The sequence below is a fragment of the Pongo pygmaeus genome, chromosome 6, assembly GCF_028885625.2.
Source record: "Pongo pygmaeus isolate AG05252 chromosome 6, NHGRI_mPonPyg2-v2.0_pri, whole genome shotgun sequence".
NCBI classification, from domain to species: Eukaryota; Metazoa; Chordata; class Mammalia; order Primates; family Hominidae; genus Pongo; species Pongo pygmaeus.
In genome coordinates, this window is record NC_072379.2 from 74,557,622 (window position 1) to 74,582,990 (window position 25,369).

At 34.6% G+C, this 25,369-nt stretch overlaps 1 protein-coding gene across 2 annotated transcripts; it reads right to left on the bottom strand.

Moving 5' to 3' along the window:
- Positions 1 to 3,607: 3,607 nt before the first annotated feature.
- On the bottom strand, positions 3,608 to 25,369 carry TMEM106B (transmembrane protein 106B). 2 transcript variants are annotated; one of them, XM_054495623.2, is made up of 8 exons: positions 25,135 to 25,369; positions 21,530 to 21,748; positions 18,037 to 18,100; positions 12,092 to 12,251; positions 6,672 to 6,812; positions 6,061 to 6,110; positions 5,387 to 5,440; positions 3,608 to 4,668 (listed from the first exon to the last, which is right to left on the bottom strand). In XM_054495623.2, the coding sequence occupies exons 2-8, from the start codon at positions 21,744 to 21,746 to the stop codon at positions 4,530 to 4,532; spliced, it is 825 nt and encodes a 274-aa protein (XP_054351598.1). In that variant the 5' UTR covers positions 21,747 to 21,748; positions 25,135 to 25,369; the 3' UTR covers positions 3,608 to 4,529. The 2 variants fall into 2 exon arrangements, with proteins under 2 accessions (XP_054351598.1, XP_054351600.1); XM_054495625.2 differs by having other exon boundaries at positions 25,013 to 25,357.

Consider the following 25,369-nt stretch of genomic DNA (forward strand, 5'->3'; position numbering starts at 1 on the left):
GCTTCCTTTTAGAAGACTTAGATTTAGTTATGAAAAATTTGCCGTATTTATCAAATTAATGGAACATTTTTAGGGTCAAATATAGATCATACTATATTTTTCAATTTAGAGTCTGTGATAAATACTTGTACAAATAACTAAACACAACCAAATTAGTTTTTAAAATGGAAATTACCATTTTTATCTCTTTAGTAACTTTAATCACTTGATTTTATCCAATTTAAGGACAAACTTCAAAAATCCACTGTGAAATTTGTATTCTAAGCACAAAAAAACACAAATGTTAGTTCTAGTCAGAAATTTAAGCTGACAAGTGAAAATCTCACTTTGAAAGTAGATCTGGGACACAGAAGTTAAATTTTTGATCTAAACACATCATAAATACATTGTTGTAATGTAAAAATAAATTTTTTAAAGAAATGTTTAACAGTCTTTTTACTCCACCATCTCAAACATGTAAAATTCTTCCCTAAAAGAAAATAGTCTAAGATAAACATCTCATCTGAAACCCGATCTTATAAAAAACAGAGAATAAAACTAATTACTCTTATATGTACTTGAGCCAAGTAGTTGCTGCTTCCAGATGTGAGCTAAAAATCATGACCTAATGACATTATGGTAAGCAACCTTTTGCTTATAACCCTAGTAACTTGAAATTCAATTCCTATTGCTTATCAAAGACCCATATGTATTTGTAAATTTAAAAATTTACATCTTTTAAAAAGTACCTAACTATTTTCTTAAATAAAATATAATTATTATATAAAGAACTGTTTATTCTAAGAACTTTAAAAGACAAACAAAATGGGGGGCGGGAGAGCTGGGCACATGCCCTCCAAGAAAATATCTAGAATTACATCACAATAGTAAGGCTAAGAACCATGAAGGATTTATTAGGTTAAAGTTTCAAGTCTCCTAATATGTTACTTTAATTGTTTTTGATGGTCTCCTACCTATTTGAACATTGCAGTGTCCTTTCCAAACTGTAAATCAGACAATCTGAAGTGTGCTATATTGTCATTTTCTTAGAGAAAATAATTGCTTCACTGGCCTAACAAAAAAGGCACAGAAAAACTGTACACAAATAAAATATAGCCATTTAAATGTTCCATACTTAAGATGGTTATTCAGTAATTTCAAACAATTTATGTGGTATCTAATATTTTCATACTATTATTATTTCAAATCTCAAATACATTAATCTCTATTACTTATAATTTCCTTAGACAATGGATCAGTCTTTACTGGAATGATGAAGGGGTACTAAATTTTAACAGAAAATTAAGCTAAAGATTATGTTCCAAAGCATTTTATAAGTGTTCATTCTCCAGTTAAAATATTTTAGAAAACAATGCTATCAAAATCTTAGTCCAGCAGTATTAGTTTGATTGTCACTACTAACTATTTGAACTTTCCTCTCATTTTTAATCATACCAATCTGAGTCAGCAGGGATTTCCAATACATATTTTAAACGATAGAACACAGATATGGGAGACAGAGAAACTTGGTCTGGCTCCAATTGTACTACTTAGTAAGTATGTGATCTTCAGCCAGTCCCTCAACTTCTTCATGCCTTTCCTTCCTCTTCTGAAAGATAAGGAGCCTATCACTTTCCTTTGTTGGACTCATGGAACTGTGGGAAATCACATAAGAAAAACATAGGAAAGAACTCTATAAAGGGCCAATGTGCTATACCAACATACAGAGGTTTGTTACAGTACTGGATTTTATTAGAATGACCAGTCTACTAGGGTGTAACTTAAAGTTATTCCAGGAAGTATCAGAAAAATTTCTGTAACATATCTTTACCATGTCCTCTGGATAAGGTTTGAGAGCAGTTTAGAAAAGCGTATTAGTACCTATCCTATTCCCATGGAAAAAAGCACATTGGACATTGACCTAAGAAAAGCTAAAAGCCTCATTCACTCCTTCTAGATGTTTTATGGCTATACTTCTGCTTCACCTGAATGTGTGTTTGTAGTTTTATTAGTTTACAGCCTGTTTTATTCCAGGCTTATTCTGACAGTTACTTAACTCTCTCTGAAAGTAGTCACATGCCATCTTTATTTCTCTTCTATCTTTTTACTTGTTTCAAATTCTTGTTTTTTTCTGACTCAAACTCCACTAAAACTAGATATAGTTAAAAAAAAAAATTAATTCAAAAGATGAAGAAAAAAAGATTCAAAATTAAGTGACTAAAAGCAAATGTTTCTTCTACTTTCCATCCTTTTCAGGAGATACTATGCATGCACTCTAATAGTATATAAGAAGCACAGATCATCAGAAAAATCTGTTTAATTTACGCAATGTAATTTTCCAAGGTTAAAAGACATAAGCAAGAAATTTTCCAAGGTTAAAAGACACAAGCAAGAAAACAAGGATTGATTTTTGTATGAGTGTATCTAAAAGATAATTTTGAAGAAATGAATGGTGATAATGAAGTAAATGGGACATGAGGACAAGATGCAAACATAATAGAAAGGATATGATAAAATGTCATTAACTTTTTTTGATTTTACACAGTCACTAAATGTGTAAAATTTACACATTTTAGTAAATGTGTAGTTCACTAGCTAAATGTGAAAGCAGACAGGTGACTGGTCACATACGGAGAAGCAGATTTGGAAGCCCTACTAGAGATATACATGATTTTTGAAGTCACATAATTAAAAATTTTGAGACAAAAGGGGACCTATATCATATATAGACATAGATCATGTCAAATGAGAATATAAAAAATACAAACAGAATCTGTATCAGAGAAGTATGCAGTAGTAGTCAGAAAATACAGCAGAAGAAAAATGAAAATGAAGTTTTTAAAAAATTTTTTTTTTTTTTACTAGAAAGGCCATAATGAACTTAGAGGACTGATTTGGGTTTAATAGTAAGGATGGCTTGAGTTAGCAATGAATTAAGGGAAGACTAGTGTTTAAAAAAAAAAAAAAAAAAGCTTATTCAACGAATTTAAGATACTCAGGAAAACTTGGATAAAATAATATGAAAATTAAGGGGAAACCTAAGTGTGTTCAAAGGCAGAATTAAATAAAGCTTATGTTTTATGGTTGAGAGAGTCAGACTAATAAACAGGCTGTTTCAGACCTAAGTTAGGCACTTAGGGATGGGGAAAGGGAAACCTGATTTCTGTCACGAGAAAACAGAACGAAATTAATCTCAACCCACCTACATTTTTTGGTATCATAACCACTCCTACACTTAGTACATATTTTAAATGTCCTTAGAACTTGGTAAGTGAAAAGACAAAAAAAAAATCAAATGAAAAATGATACTGAAAATATAAAACAGCAAAGTTGAATAAGTCAATAATCTATATTTGAAAACAATTTTAAATAAAATTAAAACCAAAAGTAGAAAACTATAAAAAAGTAACTACTAGAGGCATCATATTCCAAGTGATGTGCAAAGTGATTAAATTTCTAAATAGGTTTTATTTTAGCCACCATCATTTAATGATAGGATTTCCTGAACAATTTCTATCAAAAAAATAATTTCCTCCTCTAAAACATTGATAAAATTGATAACTGGGTACCTAACAGTTGCAAAACATGTCTACACCATTCTTTAGTATGAAAAGCAACATAAAAAAAATGGAGCATCAAAATATTTTATTTCAAATTTATTTTATGCCAGATCCAACATGTAATTGGAACCTATTCCCAGTCTATGGGTTTCTGAATTTCATTTTCCTATTTATTGTATTTTTATGAGAAACTTGTTGTAATGAATCTTTACCCACTTTATTTGACATTTACTAAAGCTGTATAAAAGCCATGCACATTTTATTTACAGTATTGTACATTAAATGATAATGTCTGAAGATCACACAAAGATTTCACAAAACTATAATACAGAAAGATGTGTGAAAATATTAGGGGCTTTCAAAATTTTAGGTATGGAATTTTGCAAAGATTATTTTGGCTTATAAGTGTTAGGCAATCACTAACCTGAAATAAGTGACAAAAACATGCAGATGATTACCGTTTCAACAAATGAAAAGCTATAAATGTCTAGCTAAAAGCTAAAATATTGTGTAGCTGAAATACTACCATATAACAATGGGAATTTATAAAACAGGAAAAAAGGTTATTCTTTAAAAGTCTTCCATGAATAATAGACTTTCAGTAATTTTCTATAAAAACATTCAGAAATTAAGTTTCTCAAATTATGTTTATCACCAAAATTATGTTTTCAGTAGTGACTGGAGCTATGACTTTTAATAATTATTTATTGTACTATAGGGGAAGTATCAGCTTTTCCCTGTAGGGGAAAGGCTGGAGAAGGAAATCAACCAGTAAATTTAGATTCAAGTAAAAGATCCTAGTACAAATATATCATTAACACAGAGTGGAGAGTTACAAGAACTGCAGGTCCACATACTTTTAACTGTACTCTTAGAAGTGTAAACTTTAGGTTTGTTCAATTTAAGGTCTCCTATTAAGAAATACCTCTTCATTGAGAGTATAGGAAATATCAACAGATATATCTTCTTTAAATCCATCTCTTCCAGTTTTTACTGTTGTGGCTGAAGTACATTTAAATATTCAGACTGCCCCAACTGATAAGTTGTGTTTCTTCCACAGTCGACATACTGATACCTCTCCTGGGATATCTGTTCAGAGTGGCCAAAGTATGTTGTCGTCACAGTAACTCTAAAAATAATGTAAGTGAGGAGAGACATTTAATAGTTATATTAGAAGTTTTTCCATAGTGAGACTACTTTTACACATAAAAATTATCTCCCAGAAGAGAATATTTGATTAATGGTAACTTAATATGGTGCACACAATCCTCTTAAGGAATATCTTCCCAACAGACAACAAAAATGGATAGCTGAGTGAGCCCTGTCGATATAATTACACATAATAAGTGTAATATTTTAAAACAATTATCTTCTGTTAAAAATATAAAAGTTCATTATACGCCTAAAAGTGACTATGGTTCTCTTACCATAGAAAAAATGGTTAATCAAATGGCAGCTAATGGTCAAAACACCAAACCTATAATCAACAATGTTTTATTGGCTTAGATAACACCCAATTTACAAACCAATAATATTCTTATTACTGTTAATGACTATTTGTCAAGGGAGTAAGGAATTGGATGTGGGGCTCAGTTCACTGTATCCTTTGCATTTTCCTGAACTCTTGTGACATCCAGATTCACTATTTAGCAGTCATGTAGTCTTTCACTACTTCTCTGAGCAACCATTTTGTAATTTTTAAAGTGGGTGATATTTACTCATAGCACTCTTGTAAGGCTTAAAACCCAACTGAGGTGGCATTTATAAAGATGTTGTGTATATTATAAGCCAATGTTATAAATCTAAAATGTTGAGCAATATCTCTTTCAAAAAAGATTTGTACTTACTGCATCATGAGTACTATGTTATGCACTTTGATGGATAGCAGAGTACAGAAATCACTGTTAAAGAAATTAAAATGTGAAGAAACGCAAGTTACTACATTATAAATTAAAAATTCTCTTTCCTATATTAAAGCTAACAGAGATGCTAAGAATATATAATAAGCATTTATTGGTTGAGAATTTTCTATGCTTCAAACAATGACTGATATATTCATGACTTCTTACTCAAAAAACATGTATGTATTCACACCACTGCAGTTGCAGGGTTGTTTAAATGCAGGCTATAAATTACTTATATATTTTGCTCATCTTCTGAAATTTTGATAACTAGGTTGTTATTTACCCTAAAAGTCTGTATCTACGCTTATTCAAAAGATAATGAAAATTTATAATTATTTTAACATAGTAACTAAGTTTAACACAGTAACATAGTAATGAAAAATAAAGTGACATGGTATAACCCTAATTCTGAAAAATAAAAAACAAATTTTATGTGTATATATACATTAATATTATATATGTTGAAAAAGAGGAACAGAGAGGACCAGAAGCCAGAATACTACATAATGTACTCTTTTTGACTGATAACGGAAATTAAAAAGTATGTATACTCTTTATACTTTATTTTACACACTTCATTATTTGATAATAAAAAGTTATTATAAATCAGAACTTACTACATATAACTCATTTCCTCTGCTATAACGGTAGGTACTGTGTAATCAATCTGAAAGGCAAAAGGAGAAAATCGATAGAGAATAGGATCAAAACATCAAATATTTCAGATATCCTTCATAACTTCAAAGAATCAGAAATTTTTCTCCCTTTACAAGCTTGAGATTCTCAAAGATTTCATCTTGTATGTGTATAAGACATATTTTTTTTTCTTTTTTGAGACAGGATCTCACTGTGTCACCCAGTTTGGAGTACAGCGGTGTGATCATGGCTTGCAAGCCTCGACCTACTGGGCTCAAGTGATCCTCCCACCTCAGCCTCCCCAGTAGGTGGGATGAGAGGTGCACACTACCACACCCTGCACATTTTTGTATTTTTTGTAGAGATGAGGTTTCACCATGTTGCCTAGGCTGGTCTCGAATTCCTGGGCTCAAGCAGTTCACCGAGCTCAGCCTCCCAAGGTGCTGGGATCACAGGCATGAGCCACTGTACCCAGCGGAGACACATTTCTAAATCAAGTTTTTGAGGAAATCTCCCACCTCCTTCAAGTTATATGATATACAAAGTTGACATTCATTTAACTCTTACAAAGTATTTCATGATTGAGTCTTACTTGTTTCATATCAAGTGGACCAATATTGGTTATGTTGTTTAAGCGTGCCTTTCCAATAACTGTTTTTGAAAATTGAACCTGGGCAGTGATGTTTTCAACTTCGACAGAATAATAGTTATTGTTCGTTATATTTAGTGTGTTCTACAAAAAAAGACAGAAAATGTACAAGTTAGCTAAAAATAAACATACAAATATGTATTTAAAATTAAAGTAACTTCAGCTGTGGCTATGCTTCATTTATTAAGAAAAAGAAAGTAACACCAAAATGTCAAAGAAAATTAAACCAATTATTTGGTTTTATGCATGAGTACTATGTATGTAATATGCCAAGAATAAAAACATAATTCAACATTTAAAAAAACAAAATGTATAGCTTCAGAATATGGACATTAGTAAGCTGTTTCCTATTCTATTAAATACAAAGATGATCATTTAAAATGTTCAACAGTACCTAAAATAATCTTTTTTGTTTAAAAGAAATTGCTATTTCAACTTATACATTAGTAGAAATTTACAACAGCTCACTATGAAGAAGAAATGGGCTAGATTCAAGTCTGGTTGGTTGGGGAGAAATGTGGTTGCATCATTCACACGCTTAAGTAACAACTAATAGCTGGGATCACCTTCTACATTTCTAATTTACAACTATTGTCTCAAATTACTGTAGAAAACAGTCATTAAAAAATTTAAAAATGTTAAATAAAAAATAACAGATATATAAAAGATCTAAAACAGTCATACCAAAAGGTATCATAAACAAAATCCGTAGACACTAAATGATAAAAGAAATATTTGTAAGCACCGGTTATAATCTATAACATGCAAAGAGCCCTTACAACTTGAAAAAACTCTAACAGGAAATGAAAAAAGAACAAAGGATATACATAAACAAATCAAAAAGGTACAAAGCTAAAGGGCCAAAAATATTTTACAATGCTCAAATTCATTTATAGTTAGGTAAAAGTTAATTTAAGTAAAAATGGAATATTGCTTTAAATTCCTCAACTAGTACAATTTATAGAAAGCACCAAATTCTATTCCTGGCACAGATATGGGAAAAGGGTGTATTTTCATACTGCTAGCAAATATGTGAAGTGTTACAGCCATTTCATCAGTAATTTAGTTATATACATTAGAATTATGTATAGACTTTGATCTAGCAATCCTACTTCTGAGCACCTATTCCACAGAAATAAAAACATTAGGATGCTAATGACAGTGTTATCTGGAATGGGAAAAAAATCCTGACAATAAAATGAATTCTGTTCATAAAAAGAATGAATAAATTATATTAAGTCCTTATATGGAATATTATGAAGCCATCAAAAAGAATCAGTTAAGTCAGATAATTAGGAAAGATTTTTACAAGGTATTAACAAATGTGAAAACCAAGACGCACATAAATAAGTACTAAATATTTTTTAAAAATACTGATTTTTATAAAGCTGAATATATGAGTGTATATATAAATGTTAATAGGAATATGGAGAAAGATATGAAAAGATGCAATATGGGATGAGTTGAAGGAGAGAAAATAGTTTTAGTAAAAAAGGATGAAAGAATATGCTAGAGTCAGCAATTACGAGATTACATTTATGGAGTCATTTACATTGGTATAGTCACAAATGTAAAGAAATTTCAAAAAAGTTCTCAAACACAGTAAAAATAATCTTTAAATATATAAACATTTTATCTATTTGGCTCTTAATGTTCATGTCAATTTCATTTCTAGACATGATAGGGAAGAGATAGTTAATTTGAGGTCAATGGATCTTCTGATAAGACCAAGGATTGAAATTTAGAGGAATCTTGGAAGTCTCCGTATATGCAAAATTATGCTGGTACATGTCTTTTTCTGTACTGTCCATAAGTTTCATTAGAATATTTAAGGGATCAATGATGTAATACAGGTTGAGAATACAAATGCTTATGAGAATTAAGACAAAGAAAAAATAAGACAGAATAAATAAAAATTTAGTAATAAAGGTTAGACATTTGTTGCTCAGAGTAGTGAGAATTCATTTAATTTAAAAGATGAAAAGAGATCACCATAATTATTAACAAAGATCCTAAACTACCTATGATCTTTAATTGGCAAATGTACTTTCACGAATTTATCCTGAAGAAATAACCTGAAATGGAAACAAAGTTTAAGCACAAAGATGTTTTCTGAATATATGTAATAGTAAAATTAAACATCCATTAAGAAAATGGTTGAATTAATTATAATATGATCATGTAAAAGACTACACAAGACCATTTAACACGGGAAAATGTACTGTGACCTCAGTTGAAATGTGCATTTGTATATTTGTGAATGAATGTGTGTATCCTTTACACATGAGAATGATGACATTTGTAAATGTATATGCATTGTTCGTAAATATGGTAATAGTTCGACCTAGGTAGTAGAAGTAAAAATCTTTATACATTATAGTTTTCAAATGTCTTATAATGACAAATATTTTCATAAGTAGAAAGACAAATGTTACTAAAAAGTAGTACTACTAATATATACTACTCATTTTAAGAAAGCAAAGCAGTTCCATTTTCAAAATACAGATAATGTACAGAAAATTCAGCCTCTTATCTCATTGTCATCTAGTTAAACTTAATGTTCATCCAAATAATCTTATTTTTCATTTAATGTTCAGTCTGTCTCAGTTTAAGTGGCAGTATTCCAAAATGTGAGAATTTCTGCATAATTATTTAAAATAGAGTATGATATTCACATTTAAATATACTTGCTGGTACTTAAAAGAAAACATCACATGGCTTTTTATTATTTATTAGTACATATTTATGTTATTTGACATGAAAAAAGACTTTGGAGGTAGGCCAAAAAAAGTCTGGCCAATGTTTTAAACAGTGTACAAAAAAGAAAATATGTTCCTTGTTCCAAAGGACTAAGTGAGAAAATACCCAACAATTCTCCAGTTGTATAAAACAATTTACAATTAGCATTGTGTTACAAATGTTTTATTCACATATATATATATATTTTCCTATATTGTTGTTTTTAAAGAAAAAGCCCTTAAACCAGCAACTTTTGACAGAAAGCAATAAGGGTAAATGGATCCACAGGATCCATTTTTTCTCTGCAATTAAGTAGTGATTCCACTTTAACATACCATTCCATTTCACTCACTGTCCCGACAAACCTCCCTCTTTCCAACCACCACCACAGACATCTCTACCTCAACCTTAACCATACCATTCACCTCTGCAAGAAAAAACAACTATCATTCTTCCTGGCAGATCACTGTCACTCAGATATATCTCATGGCTGGCCAATAAATATCATCCCTTTTCCTAATTCAATAGTTAGCAAACCGTGCTCTTTTCAAACAAACGTTAACATGTAAAACAGGTAGAAAACCTCTCTAAGGTTTTTGTTTGTTTTGTTTTCACGAGTGGCAAGGCTACACAGTCCTTTCAAAAACAATGTCCTAAGAAACACACAGTTTGCAAAAAGAACAAAGCTGGAGGCATCACTTCAAACTATACTACAAGGCTACAGTAACCAAAACAGCATGGTACTGGTACCAAAACAGAGATACAGACCAATGGAACAGAACATAGCCCTCAGAAATAATACCACACATCTACAACCATCTGATCTTTGACAAACCTGACAAAAACAAGAAATGGGGAAACGATTCCCTATTTAATAAATGGTCCTGGGAAAACTGGGTTGTCATATGTAGAAAGCTGAAATTGGATCCCTTCCTTACACCTTGTACAAAAATTAACTCAAGATGGATTAAAGACTTAAATGTTAGACCTAATATTTAAAAAACCTAAAACCATAAAAACCCTAGAAGAAAACCTAGGCAATACCATTCAGGATGTAGGCATGGGCAAGGACTTCATGACTAAAACACCAAAAGCAATGGCAACAAAAGCCAAAATTGACAAATGGGATCTAATTAAAGTGAAAAGCTTCTGCACAGCAAAAGAAACTATCATCACAGTGAACAGGCAACCTAAAGAATGGGAGAAAATTTTTGCTATCTACCCATCTGACAAATGGCTAATATCCAGGATCTACAAAGAACTTAAAACAAATCAAACAACCCCATCAAAAAGTGGGCGAAGGATATGAACAGACACTTCTCAAAAGAAGACATTTATGCAGCCAACAGACACATGAAAAAATGCTCATCATCACTGGCCATCAGAAAAATGCAAATCAAAACCACAATGAGATATCATCTCACACCAGTTAGAATGGCGATCATTAAAAAGTTCAGGAAACAACAGATGGTGGAGAGGATGTGGAGAAATAGGAACACTTTTACACTGTTGGTGGGACTGTAAACTAGTTCAACCATTGTGGAAGACAGTGTGGTGATTCCTCAAGGATCTAGAACTAGAAATACCATTTGACCCAGCCATCCCATTACTGGGTATATACCCAAAGGATTATAAATCATGCTACTACAAAGACACATGAACACGTTACGTTTATTGCTGCACTATTCACAATAGTAAAGACTTGGAAACAAGCGAAATGTCCATCAATTATAGACTGGATTAAGAAAATGTGGCACATATACACCATGGAATACTATGCAGCCATAAAAAAGGATGAGTTCATGTCCTTTGTATGGATGTGGATGAAGCTGGAAACCATCATTCTAAGCAAACTATCACAAGGACAGAAAACCAAACACCACATGTTCTCACTCATAGGTGGGAATTGAACAATGAGAACACTTGGATACAGGGAAGGGAACATCACACACCGGGGCCTGTCATGAGGTGGAGGAATACCTAATGTAATTAGGTGGAGGAATACCTAATGTCATGAGGTGGAGAAATACCTAATGTAAATGACGAGTTAATGGGTGCAGCACACCAACATGGCACCTGTATACATATGTAACAAACCTGCACGTTGTGCACATGTACTCTAGAACTTAATTAAAAAAAAACACAGAGGGAATTTTCACATATGCTAATTTACAAAAGAGAAACCAGTCACTTGTATTTCATCTTTAAAGCTGATAAAGGAATGGTCTATTAAAGGTGGCAAAAACTGTATTTCCCAAATACAATGAAATGAAAATGTTACATTTATAAAATCTATCAAATCAACTATGTCAACACTTTGCTAGAAGTTATTCAGTCATATGTTGAAAAGTAAATTGTAATACCTTTTTTCTTTTTTTAATTTTACCCTCCTAAAGACATTTTCAAATGCTAAATGATTCTGTATATACAGAATTGCCAGTATTTACTATTGCTATTTTTAGCAGAACCAGAAATGGTAGAGAAGGTCAATACAGAAAAGACATACAGAAAGCACACTGACCAGTGTCACATTTAACAAACATCTCTTCTCAATGGGGACAAAGGTGCTGCTTAATAGGATAAAAGGATGAAGTTAAACATTTTTCATATAAATTTATACTCACTGTGATATTTAAATAAATTGTACGCTTCTGAACATCATAACTGACATAGGCTGATTTTACACCAATGTATTTCACGTCGATAGAGCGAGGGAAAAGGAAAAACACAGCCAATCCAGAAAGGAGTAGACAGACAAACACAGAAGCCATCACATACAGCTTTCTGAAAAGGAAAAGAGGGTATTTAAGTACATGTGCATCAGAAATTATATAATGCAACATTAGAGAAGGTATGTTCAATTTCCCCCATATATCAGCAGCAACATATATAAGATACTAAATGTTACCAAATTTTCACATCTGAAAGTATTGGGTATGGTTGAGTCTGGTCTATTAAGTGTTAAGATGTTCTCTTTAAAAGATGAAATCGGCGGGATGCAGTGGCTCACACCTGTAATCCCAGCACTTTGAGAGGCTGAGGTGGGCGTATCACGAGGTCAGGAGTTCGAGACCAGCCTGACCAACACGGTGAAACCCCATCTGTACTAAAAACACAAAAATTAGCCAGGTGTGGTGGTGCACGCCTGTAATCCCAGCTACTCAGGAGGCTGAGGCAGGAGAATAGCTTGAAACCGGGAGGCAGAGGTTGGAGTGAACCGAGATCGCACCACTGCACTCCTGCCTGGACGAGAGAGCGAGACTCCGTATCAAAAAAAAAAAGGAATCACATTTTTGGACACTGAGATTTTGGGCTTAAAAACAATAGAACATTTACTTTCGTGACTGCCAGAGCAGTTTTCACATTAGATTCAAGCTGAGGAGCTTCATACAAACACACATTTCAAAACTCCCTCTGAATTCACTGAAGCAGAATTTTCACATGCGAGTTTTGCCATTACATGATCCCCTAAAGTGACTGCTGATCACAACCATCTTAGAAATAATAATGATGGGGAAGGGAAAGCATTAGGAAAAATAGCTAATCATGCTGGGCTTAATACCTAGGGGATGGGTTGATAGGTACAACAAACCACCATGGCACACATTTACCTATGTAACAAACCTGCACATCCTCCATATTTTTAAAATTAAAAAAAAATGACACAACCACATGCCTCATCAATGATTCTTACTATAATTAGTCTTTTTTTGAGTATTCTCAAAGTACTTATATACTCAGTTTTTAAGATATTTTTTACATTGATCAACTCTACTTTGAAGGTGTTGTTACATTTCTTTTTCTAATCAAGAAAAGATATATTATGCAGGTATAAGACAAGGAAAAAACTAAAACTTACATGCCTTTGATATTCTTCTAACTCTCCTGAAATGTATTTCTTCCATTTCTTGCTCTTTCCAATATTTGTAGGTAAAAATTTCCTCTTTCCAAGGTTAACCTCAAAACCAGAGTTTCAAATAACTATTTTCTGTTCTCTCTAATATACAAGTCCTCTATTGGATGCCCACAACATCCTTTTTTGTTTCTGAGTCTTGCATGACAATTACTTATTTTCCTTACATTCTAGTTATACAAAAATTTTCCATTTTATTGTTTCTTCCACTCTCTCTTCGCCACCATTTCCTTTCTAAATGCTCTGATGGATTTAATCTTTATATGTATTACAAGAGCAATTAAAGTGCCTCCTGCAGATATTTTATAAATATTTCTTAGTGTTTTAAGTTGCCCAAGTTAAGAACAGAGCAAACTGGTTTATTAAAAAACAAAATAATACAAGCAAACACAAATTTGCTAAGTCGCTGCTACTAAGTCCACGCTGTTGTCTTGAGCAAACAAAGCAGTTCCCACTCACTCATTTTGGACTCTCTCAACCTGAGTAGGGTAGTGATCCCCACTGGATTACCTAATAGGAAATTTAAACACGTTTATAGTATCTACAATACACCAAAATACATAAAAAGGCATAAGAAGAGTTTAACATCATCATAATAAAATCTGAACTTTGTTGGATTTTCTACACTTGAGCGTTTTATTTTTAATTACTTATGGGCGGGTGAATCCATCATAATCTATTTAGTCCTTAGGGCTTATAAGTCAGTCCTAGTTGTGAATAAATGAATCATGTTCTGAATCATGTTCTAAATTACTCTGTATACCAAGGTTGTAGCCATAACGAACATTATTGAACCTGGTGGGACAATAAAACAACATTCCATCTAGTATTTCATTCCAAATTGAAAAGTTGGCTAGTTTACTGACAAAATATATGTCTCCACTACAAAATTAATTAGTAATGATTTTTCTTATGGCTCTAGTGATAGCAACCAAATCCTGGGAGTTATAAGGTGCTGATGAAGTTATGAAAGTTGTGTGGTATATCTGCAATCAAGTTAGAATTCCATTTTTGCCATTTCCTACCTGCAGTATTTAATACAATTTACTTTTCTTCTGCTTTAAAATCCATGTTTGAGGATTAAATGACATAGCTAAAGTATACAGACAAAAACAACTGATAAATATAATTTTCTAATAATCTCACAACTCACTCAATTTGTAAAGGAATAAAGACCCAAAGTTGTTCCCAAAATATTATAATTTTATTACAAATTGAGAAACAACAACTGTTCTTGGCCTTGTGTGAGCTCTGAGGACTACTCCCTCTGCTCCTATTGGGTAGTCTTTCCTCAGCCTCAGGTATGTTCCTCACACACATATGTTGATCAGGACACAGCTGCAGGCTTAAGAGCACCCTCTCCAGCTGTCTACCTTCTGGTACTCGGCCCTACTAACTCTAGTCATTTTGGCTTTCTGGACACCCAGTTCCATCTCCTCCATTGAGGAAGACCACTGAGCTCTGCCTGGGTTGGTTCCTTCCCTGTGCTGCAGGCTGGAACCTTTCTCAGACAGTAAGCTGGTACAATCACAGGGCTTGCTGGTGCAATCATAGGGCTTATCTCCTTTGTTTTTGCTTTCTCAGGAATCACTGCCCTGTGCTGGCTGATGTCCAATGTCTGAAAATATTGTTTACTGTATTTGTCCAGTTTTACAGTGATTTCAGGTGCGGTATTTCAGGCATTATTCTATTTGGGTTGAAAGTGGAAAATTCAATTTCTTTGATTTTGTATCTCTTTGGTCTTATTGCTAAAACTCTTGCTCCCTAAGGCATTTACATAATAACTTATTTACTTTAAGTATAAAATTTCCAAACTACACCAAAGGTATTCCTAACAATGCAACTATTAAGTACAGTTTAAAATTTGTTGTGATTCTCTTTGCCATTTGGAACACAACTTACTAGACATTTACAGTCACAGCACAATGTTTTCAAGTCACTTAAAATAATTATTTCAGTTTTGTTAGTGTCACCAACTTCATATACAGTTAGAATAATGTTTCCTTTTGTCTCAATTTTTGGCAGTTACTTTTGATTTCATCTTTTAAGTTATGTAAAAAAATATGTACACAGATATAGACACATACACACACACACTTTACTTGCTTATCCACTCCCTCTTCCAAATTCCTTCCCAAACTCAGAGGTGAACCAATTGTATTAGATTTGGTTTATCATCCCATTGTTTGTCTCTGTGTGTGTATATGTGTGGGTGTGAGTGTGTGGTGTTTTCAAAGAAAAACATATTGTCAATATCGCACTGTAGTAAAATACAGTTCTCCTTCCATTTTACCATTGTGTACATGTAGTATCTTATTCCATCAGTCCTCTATTATTGGTATTTACATGGTTTCCAGTTGTTTGCTTCTGCAAACATTGGCACAATGAATAATTTGTGCAAATACCATTTACTATATTTGACAACTATCCTTAGAATAAATTTTTCAAAGTAGGATTCCTGAGCCAAAAAGTAAATGCAGATGTAATTTGGCAAATAATGCCAAATTTTCATTCACTAGTAAGGAATGAATATACTTGTTTTCAGTCACTACTGCCAACAAAGTATGTTGTCAACATTTTGGATTTTTGCCAATGTGATAGAAATGGCATCTAAGTGTAGTTTTAATTTGCATTTCTATTATGAGCAAGATTGGACATCTTTTCAAATGTTTAAAGGTCATTTGCATTTCTTTTTTGTGAACTAGCCGTTCATAGCTTTTATTTTGCTTTGGAGGTTGGCCTTTTTCTTCTCAAATTCTGAAGCTCTTTATAGAGTAAGGATATTGGCCCTCTGTCTGTGATATGATTTGTAAACATTACTACTCAGTTTGCTATTTGTATTTTGACTTCAGTTAAGGTTTTGTCTTCATCCTGTAAAAGTTTATCTGTCAAATTTATCTTTTCTGCATTCAAAATCATAGTTTAAAAAGTTCTCCCACTTTTAGGTTATAAAGGGATTAATCCTAATTTCCTTCATACTCATATCTGTCTATACATTTTGTAATAAAAGGTCAGACTGTTTATAAAATCCTTGGTTAGTTTTATTTTCCTGATTTAAATATGTCACGCCACTGCTTATCCGTTTGAGGCACTGTAGTCAAGAAGCAGTATGTCAATCTGATTTTCTAACATTTATAAATTAATTGATCCTTTTGCCTGGGTATTTAGGAGTTTTGTTATTTTCTTAACCTTAAAGTTCAAGAATTTCACTAACGGGTTGATTTTTTACAGGATTGTGGTGTCTTTTCAATATGTAGGTCTCTGTGTTCTTGATTTAATGTCTTGCATTTGTTCAGTTCTATTCCTTTGGTTTTCTTCTTCAGATGCTCCAATTACATACATGTTTAGTTTTCTTTATTTGACTTTTAGACATTTTCTCTCAAATCCTTTACATCAATTTGTTGTTTATGTTTTCATTCCTCCTGTTTGTTCTATTTCCCTGACTGTATTTCCAATGTATTTGTACTTGTGTTCTTCCAGTTTTGTGGAAATGTTTTTCTTCTAATTCTTTCCAGAGGTTTGTAAATTCTCTTTGCACATACTCTCATTGTTTAGTTATCTCATTTCTGAGCTTCTCAATTTCTGCCTTATGCTGTCCTGTTATAGCTTCTATAGTATTAAGTTAAAGTGTTCATCTGCTCTTCTCACATGCCTTTATTAAAGTGTCAGTATTTTGCTCAGCTGACTTTCTTCAACTTCTTAAAAAGTATATTTGTATAATGCTTTGTTGCAATCCTTTCCAGGTGCTCACGTTTAAATGAAAAGAGCTTTCGTACTTTTAAGAAAAGGTTCCATTTTTGGTGATGGAATATGCCAGCGTTGCTTTGTTAGCTTCACTGTTCAAGGGCTCCATCCTCTGTTGACATACAAAGTATTTCAAAACATGGCCTCCATGTATATTTATCTCCACAGTTTTGAGATGATCTCCCTAATATCTGAATCTGTTCTCTCCTTCCTTCCTAACTCCTGTCCTGCAAACATTGGATTCTACTCGACAACTTTTTTCTTGAGGATATGTATCTGTATCCTTTTGCAATAATTTTTGTTTCCACATTTCCTAAGGTCTCTGAGGATTTAGGATGGTCCAGTTCCTTCTGATCTTCTCGAAGATACTTAGCAGGTCTCTGTGGTCTTTTTGCACTTTCTCCAAGCTAGAGCATGCAAATCTTGTCATTTTTGCAGATTATTCTTGGAAATACTTGCTGGGTGTCCTCTTCTTTCGGGACAAAGTATTTGCTTTGTGTATCAGGGCTCATATGATCCTTAGTAACTCTTTTTGCTTTCCTTCACAACCTCCACACAGCTGCTAAGGCAGTTGGGGTCCCTGCTGTCATCATGTTTAAATACCAATTTTTATCCTGGGGTTGTGGAATACACCTTATCATCCAATTTTTAAGGAAAATTTTATGTGTGTGTATGTGTTTCCTACTGCTATTCTAGATCTATTTCCATAGATTTGAGAAGATAAAGATACCATACTGCTTTCAAGACCTTACCCCAACCAGAAAATCCTTTCTTGTCTGTTTAAGGATACAAAGCATATGATGACAGCATTTTTCCTTTTAATAGTTTTAACTAGTTATTATACATAATTTGAAAAAATACAAAAAACAAAAATAAAACATAAAACACTGCCATATTCTTAGAATCACTTACGTTCTTCTTGGCCTTAATCTCTGATCACTATATGGAATCAATGCCACCAGTTGGTTTTCTTGCCCTAAATGTGAAAGAAGTAAGTTTGGAAATTACTATGATTAGTTAAAAATATAATGGCTCCCCATCACAGTCTGGTTTGGAAAGACCAGAATATCATCTGGCACTCATCTCTTTCCTTTAGTAAATTGCTAAGTCTTCAGAAAGTACCCAGCAGAAGTTCTAGAGAAGACAGCGTGTTTTTTCACACCTAAATGTCTAGCTAAAAAAAAAAAAAAAAAAAAAAGTATAACAAATGAGGGCTCCATTACTTTTTCTTCCACTAAAAAAAATCTAAGTCCTAGCTTTCAGAAGAGCTAAATTTACCAGGCCTTCCTTCAGCTTCACTGGTGTCCATTAAGACTCTGATTTGGTTGTCTGGATGATAGAAGAAGAAACATATTGGTATCTCCCTTTCCTGAAACCTCTATCATCTCTATCACTGCAGAGCTTCTGACGTTGTCCCCCTTGAAAACCAAAACCGGCCTTTGAAGTAGAAGTCTCAAGCTTTAAGAGCCCCCTACATAATGAGCCTTCCAGGGCCCTTTCTCACCCCAATCCACATTAAAGTCACTTCAAAATCCATGATTTCTTTCTTGGGTTGAGCTATATCCGTAAGTTTAAAGGATAAATGGACCTTTAAATGTCAATTTTATAATCTTATTAGAAGTTGGCTTATCATATTAACTATTAAGGTACCAGATAGTCAAGTTCTCTTTAAAAGCTTTCTAAAATGCTTCTGTTATTCCCCCCAACACATCTATACTCTTCCTCTCATCTGTGCTCCCCCATCACACCCATATATAATTATACAAATACATATAACATGGATATCTGTATCTTTGTGTGTTTACATATTTCACCTTGTTTAGTGGTATTCATCTGGCTAAAACTAGAACCCTGGTTAAAACCAACCCTCTGGCTCCTATGCACATATCAACACAGCTAAACATGGATACAAAAAAACACAGAACTACACTCACTGGTTTCATTTTTGATCACTCATGTCAAGTAGCACTTAATGATCTCAATAATCATACTACATTTCCCAAGTTCATACGCTCAAGCTGACTCTCCAAGACCACAATTTTATAACTTCAACTCTCTTCAAATCTTTAATATCTTCTTCGCTATCCTCATTCATAGTTCATTATGTGATAAACAGAAGAGAATTTCTACAAGCTTCTATTATCAGATCTATCCACCTACCTGCTTCTGTGTCCATACTTTACCTTCTCTTTTATTACCAAGAATAAACTACCTGTGCTTATAACTCACCTTTTATACAAAAAAAGAGCAGCTCTTTGTTCTTGTGCAGTAGATCTGCCCTTTCATCTATTCAAGAACATTGCTCCAATAATTCTCTTATCTCCTGAATTACCAATATTTTCTCTACAGATAATTCTCATCAGTATACAAGTGTCTATTATTCACTCCATCTTACTAAAAAAAAAAAAAAAATCCCTCTCCTGACCTCACAGCCCCCTCTAATGACCACCTCTCTTCTCTCTGCTATGGAGCCAAACTCCTCAGAAAATCTATTTTCTCTCTATGTAACATCTCCTATGCACTCTTGAGCCCACTCTATACATGCTACACATGCCTTTACCAAAACTGGTCTTTTAAACTCTCCTGTGGCCTCCATATAACCAAATCCATGGCCAGTTCTCAGTCTTCACACTACCCAATCTATCAGTTGCATATGACAGTTGGTCACTCTTCGCTCCTTGGTACACTTTCTTCACTTATCTTCCATGATACCAGACACAATGATTTCCTCCTCTCATTCTAACTGTTCTTTCTCAGGGTCCTTTGTTAATTCTTTCACGACTTTGATATGCTACAGTGTCTCAGGATTCAGTGCTAGGGTCTCATTTTGCTATCTGCACTGACTAGCTTGCTGCTGTCATCCAGCTGAGCTTTAAGTGTCATCTATACATTGGTAACTTGAGGCTGGGCCCCGCAATCGAATTCCTGACCCTTATGATAACTAATTGCCTAATAAACATATCCACTTCCATGTCAAATAGGCATCTCCAAATATCCATGTCTAAACTTGAGCTCCTGAACTCTCCTGTGACATATACACTCAAATAATCTTTTTTTTTCAATTTTAATAAATTGCTACTACATTCTTTCAGTTGCTCAAACAAACCCAAAAAAACAAAAAACTCTGGAGTCATCCTTGATTTCCTACTTTCCATAATATGTATCCAGGCGGCCAAAAAAGTTTACTGGTCATACCTCAAAAATGTAACCAGACTGCTAAGACAGTACTCCCCTACCCCCTAAGCCTGGTGCCTTAATCCCTTCAACTACAATAATTATTTTATTCTTAAATAACTACTATCCCTGTGAAAATAAAACCATCATACTCAAAGGCCAACGCAAATGTAAACTTCAATTCCAACCCACAGCATTTTAAGATACATTTTAAGCATCTTAACAATGTATACAAAGTATACTTTATACTTTGTCCTTCTTCCCTCTGGGTGTCTCCAGGGTCACATATCAACTTGCACCAAGAAGATAATGAGAACAGCATACAGTATCTTTATTATTTCTACTTATTGCCACTGTTCCTAAAGTAGCTTACAAGCAGCACATAGGGGATTATTTCCTTCTGACGTCCCCTATATCACAAACAATTTTTTTTTTTTCCAATTTGGCTCATTTTCACATACCATACCTCTTCGTAGAGTTTCTTTAACTGATTAGGGCACAACCAGCTTATTATTCTTTAGATAATGAATTAAAAATATTAGGTTGGCCAGGCGTGGTGGCTCACAGCTGTAATTGTATTTGGGAGGCCAAGGCTGGATGATCGCTTGAGCCCAAGAATTCGACATCATTCTGGGAAACATGGGGAAACTCCATCCTTATTATTAAAAATAATAAAATTTTAAAAATAACATGAAAGAATAAGCTTCCTTACACATTAATTCTGGCTGGGCATGGTGGCTTACTGCTATAATCCTAGCACTCTGGGAGGCCAAGATGGGAGGATGGCTTGAGGACAGGAGTTCAAGACCAGCCTGGCCAACAATTGCGAGATCTCATCTCTTAAAAGAAAAAAAAAATAGGTCAACAAATTACTTAAATTGCTTCTAACATCTGATATAGCAAAGTAGCAAGTAACTATGATGTCGTCTCTATAGATGCCAAATAGGACTAAAAGTTCATTTACAAGACAATGAATATCTGCTATAATAGCAGGTGGGAATGAAAAAATACTGGAGGTAGTGAGGTGGTTTTCTTTACTGCTTTAAGAACCTTAATTAATATTTTATTTGTTTCTTTTGCATCTTTTTGACTGAAGGTAACCGATATGATGTTTCAACTTTAATTCTAAGAGTCCTCTAAACAGCTGTTTCCTGAGACCCATAGTTTTTATAATACTTGAGCGAATAGCTAAAATCATTATTTAAAGGGAAAACAATGCAATAACACATACCCCTAGGAATTCTTCCTGTTCCCTGACAAGTAGGGCAGGTGACACTATCTCTTCCTGTAAATTCCACATATGGAAACTGAGAGACATCTCCATTTCTTCCATCTTCATTATGGACTTCACTATTAACCAGTCCATTCCTCATGTTTTCAGATGTGACTCCATCATAAGCATCTTCTTTGCTTGAATGCAAAGGCAAATGAGAAAGAGACTTTCCCATGTCTAAAGAAAAATAAAAATCTTACAGTAAACTTCAGGGAAAAAGGTACATTCAAGAACACTATGAGATATTTACACTAATTAATTTAGAACAGTCAGGGAACAGTCAAACTCTGTAAAATATTTGAAAGGATTTATTCTGAGCCAAAAATGAGTGAACAAGGCCTGAGGCACAGTTTCAACAGGTCCTGAGAAAATGTCCTCAAGGTAGTTGGGTTACAGCTTGATTATACATTTTGGAGACAGAAATTACAGGCAGAGGCATAAATCAATAGATGTAAGTATACATTAATTCAGCCCAGAAAAGCAGGACATTTTGAAGAGGGGTGGAAGGCTGGGGGTGTCCAGGTCATAGATGCATAGGTGGATTTAAAGATTTCCTAATGGCAATTGGTTGAAACGGTTAAACTCTACCTGATTTGTTGAAGTCAGCAGAAAGAAATGTTTGTAGTTAAGACAAGGGAGGAGGTTGTGGAAGCCAAAGTTCTTATTATGTAGATGATGCCTCCAGGTAGCAGGCTTCAGAGAGAATGGTTTGTAAATGTCTCTTATTACTCCTTAAAATATTCCAGGCTCTTGGTTAAATCGCTGCTGAATTAGGGAAAGATCTAGAAAGAAAGGGGATTCTGTACAGAATGTGGATCTTCCCCAACAGAGACAGCTTTGCAAGGCCATTTCAAAGAAATATATTTTGGGGTAAGATATTTCGATTTCTCTCAGGGCCTGCTATCTGTCGAGTGATTCTATATTAGAGTCAGGTTGGGATTTGATATCTTATTGCTACAAAGAGACTCTTGTTATTCTTAAAATCTCTGTTTTAATTAATGCTGGTCAGTTGTGCCTGAATTCCAAAGAGGAAGGTACAACGAGGCACGTTCAATCCCCTCCGCCCACCTTTTCATCATGGCCTGAACTACGTTTTTAGGTTTACTTTGGAATGCCCTTGACAGAGAAGCGGGGTCCACTTAGTTGGGGGGCTCAGAATTTTATTTTTGGTTTACAGAACAAACATTAAGAAAATGTTCAAACTACCTTTTGGATTATACCTTTTGGATCAGGATTATATCCAATCAAAATAAAGTCTGAAACAAAGGAGCCATTTACCAGAGTCCAGAAGTATTTTTTTAAACAAATAATGTGAAATGACGTCCTATCATGCTTATGATGAGAATGGGCTTTCAAACATTAACATTTGACAAAAGTCTACACCTGCAGGTTCTCTGAAAAGAAACATGCAGGTTTCATTTTTCTTAGAATAAAATAAAAATACATTCTACCTTTTAACTAGTTGGCACTAAAGGCAAAAATTGCTTTGGGTAGATAACTAGGTATTTGATGTATATCACCAAGTAACTTCAAAGGTAGTACATTTCAGCCTCTGAAAATTCGCGCACCTTTGTGATAAATACAATCACCACTCTTTTCCATTCTTAAATTTCTTGCTTTAAACATTTAAACACTTGCAACAACAATAAAAAGCCCCCAAATTCCAAAATCATGCAGTTTTTTTTTATTCAACAGTTGAGAGTTAAAATTATGAAGCCAATGTTCCAAAATATTAAATATAATTTACCAATACAAAGCAAAATTTAGAACACTAACTTCAAAAATTTTAGGATAAGAGTATCAAAATAACAATACAAATGTAAAAATCTAAGTAGAAATAAATAATTAGTACTAGTGCCTACACAAAAATAACTTCTGCAGGTAGATAATGAAGTAACTTTATACTTAAGGTCATACCCTTTTAAAGCTGAAAAGAACTTAATAGTCATATAATACACCCTGCTGGTATTTTCCTGCTTATATCCTGAGAAAAAATAAAGTGAAAAAGTAAAACTTAAAAATAACATAATTATACTCCTTCTAAATTTGATATGTCTTTTGTCGGTTCCTAAAAATAGATTACATTCAGACAGAAATACTATTTCTTTCAAAAATTCTTACTTATTTGATTAAACAAAACAGACATTCCAAGTGAGTCAATTCATCCTAGAGTATGAAGAAAATTTTACTTTCTAGAATTGGCATGCCTTATAGGAGGCTGCTTGGTGGGTACAATGTGTTGCTCCAGTGCTGGATGCACTGAGGGCTCTGACTTCACCAGGATGTTGTGTATCAATGTAGCAAATTGCACTTGCACCCCATGAATATATACAAAATAAATACAAAGATAAATAAATAAAATTCGCATGCCATCCACTTGTTGCTGTCACTCAAATAAACAGAATTAAAAAAACTATACAAATGGCATGCAAACAAATTGTAAAATGAGATTTTCACTTTCAAAAAAAAAAATCTATGTATTTATAAAAATCACTGCCCACATCAAAAATACAAATGATTTATGACTTGTAAAAAATCATTGTCTTAATTTGGCTCAATGACACAATACCCCAGTCAAATCAACACCTGCCAGCCACAGGTAGGTTAGGGAAGACTTAACATCACTGTCCCCACACACTGTAACCTTGGGGTCTATGCGGAACACTAGATGAATTGGGATCATTGGGCCTTATCAGCAAGGCCTTAAGGGCACCCTTTCTGGGATCTCAGTCAACACAGCCAGGCTGTAAGCTGCATCTTAACTGGAGCGCGTTGAGAAAAAAGACACAGGCAAACTCAAGTGGCTCTCCGTTTGAGTCTGTTTTCTGTCCTAATCTAATAGCTGCCATGATCGATTCTGCTTTAGGTAGGTGTTCGGACAAGTGCCAGACTTTGTGAGAAACTGGGCATCCCTTGCCTTCTCTACTAGATTTTCCTTAGAGAACTGACAAGTTTAACCACTTTTATTCTTGGAGACTCAATGGTTTAAAAAAGGGGTGCTAGACCCTCTTCTGTAACCTCTCTGGGCTCAATGTTATTATAGTGGTTCCTTACTTTACTGAAAGCCAACATGGATATCAGACTCAGTTTGGAGAGGAAAACATATATCACAGCACTCCAATTTAAATGGCTCCTGATCTTCTGTGTAGACACTGGTTTTAGTTCTAAAAGGGCTTGAGAACTAACGAAACCAGCGTCTTTGAAAAGCTCCGCAAACAACACCTAACACAAAGCCTACTCTGTAAAGCTGAAAAATAAGATCCCGGCACCACGGCAAGAAAATTCACCAACAGCAAAAGCAAGAGGGCCACCTGGCGCTCAAGGTGTGAGGGCCTAGAGGCAACCTAGAGGCCGGGCTTGGGCCGAAGCCGGGTGTTCCCTGGCTGGGCCTCATTAGAGGCGACAGAGCAACTCGATCATGAGCCCTGACCGCCGCCGTACCTGCGGCGGGCCCAGCACCCCAGCGGCCTCCCCTCCTTGTCAGGCCCGGCTCAAGCCGCGGCGCAGCCGCTCAGCCTCGCTCCGGAAGGGGACCTGGGGACTGCACGTCCGGGGTCGCTCACCGGCACGCGGGGCGCTGCGCAGTCCCGGGCTGCTTCGGCGCGGACAGGGCCGAGGACACGGTCGTGGAGTCCACAGTCCCGGGAGCCGGGGGCGTGGAGCGACCGGCCTGGAGCGCGCGGCCGCCGCAGAGCTGGGACGGGGGAGGGGTAGGACAACGACGGCATCAGCAGAGGCCAAGCGCTGCTGTAACCTGCGTCCGCGCCTGCGCAGAGCGCTCCCGGAGGGGCGGGGGTG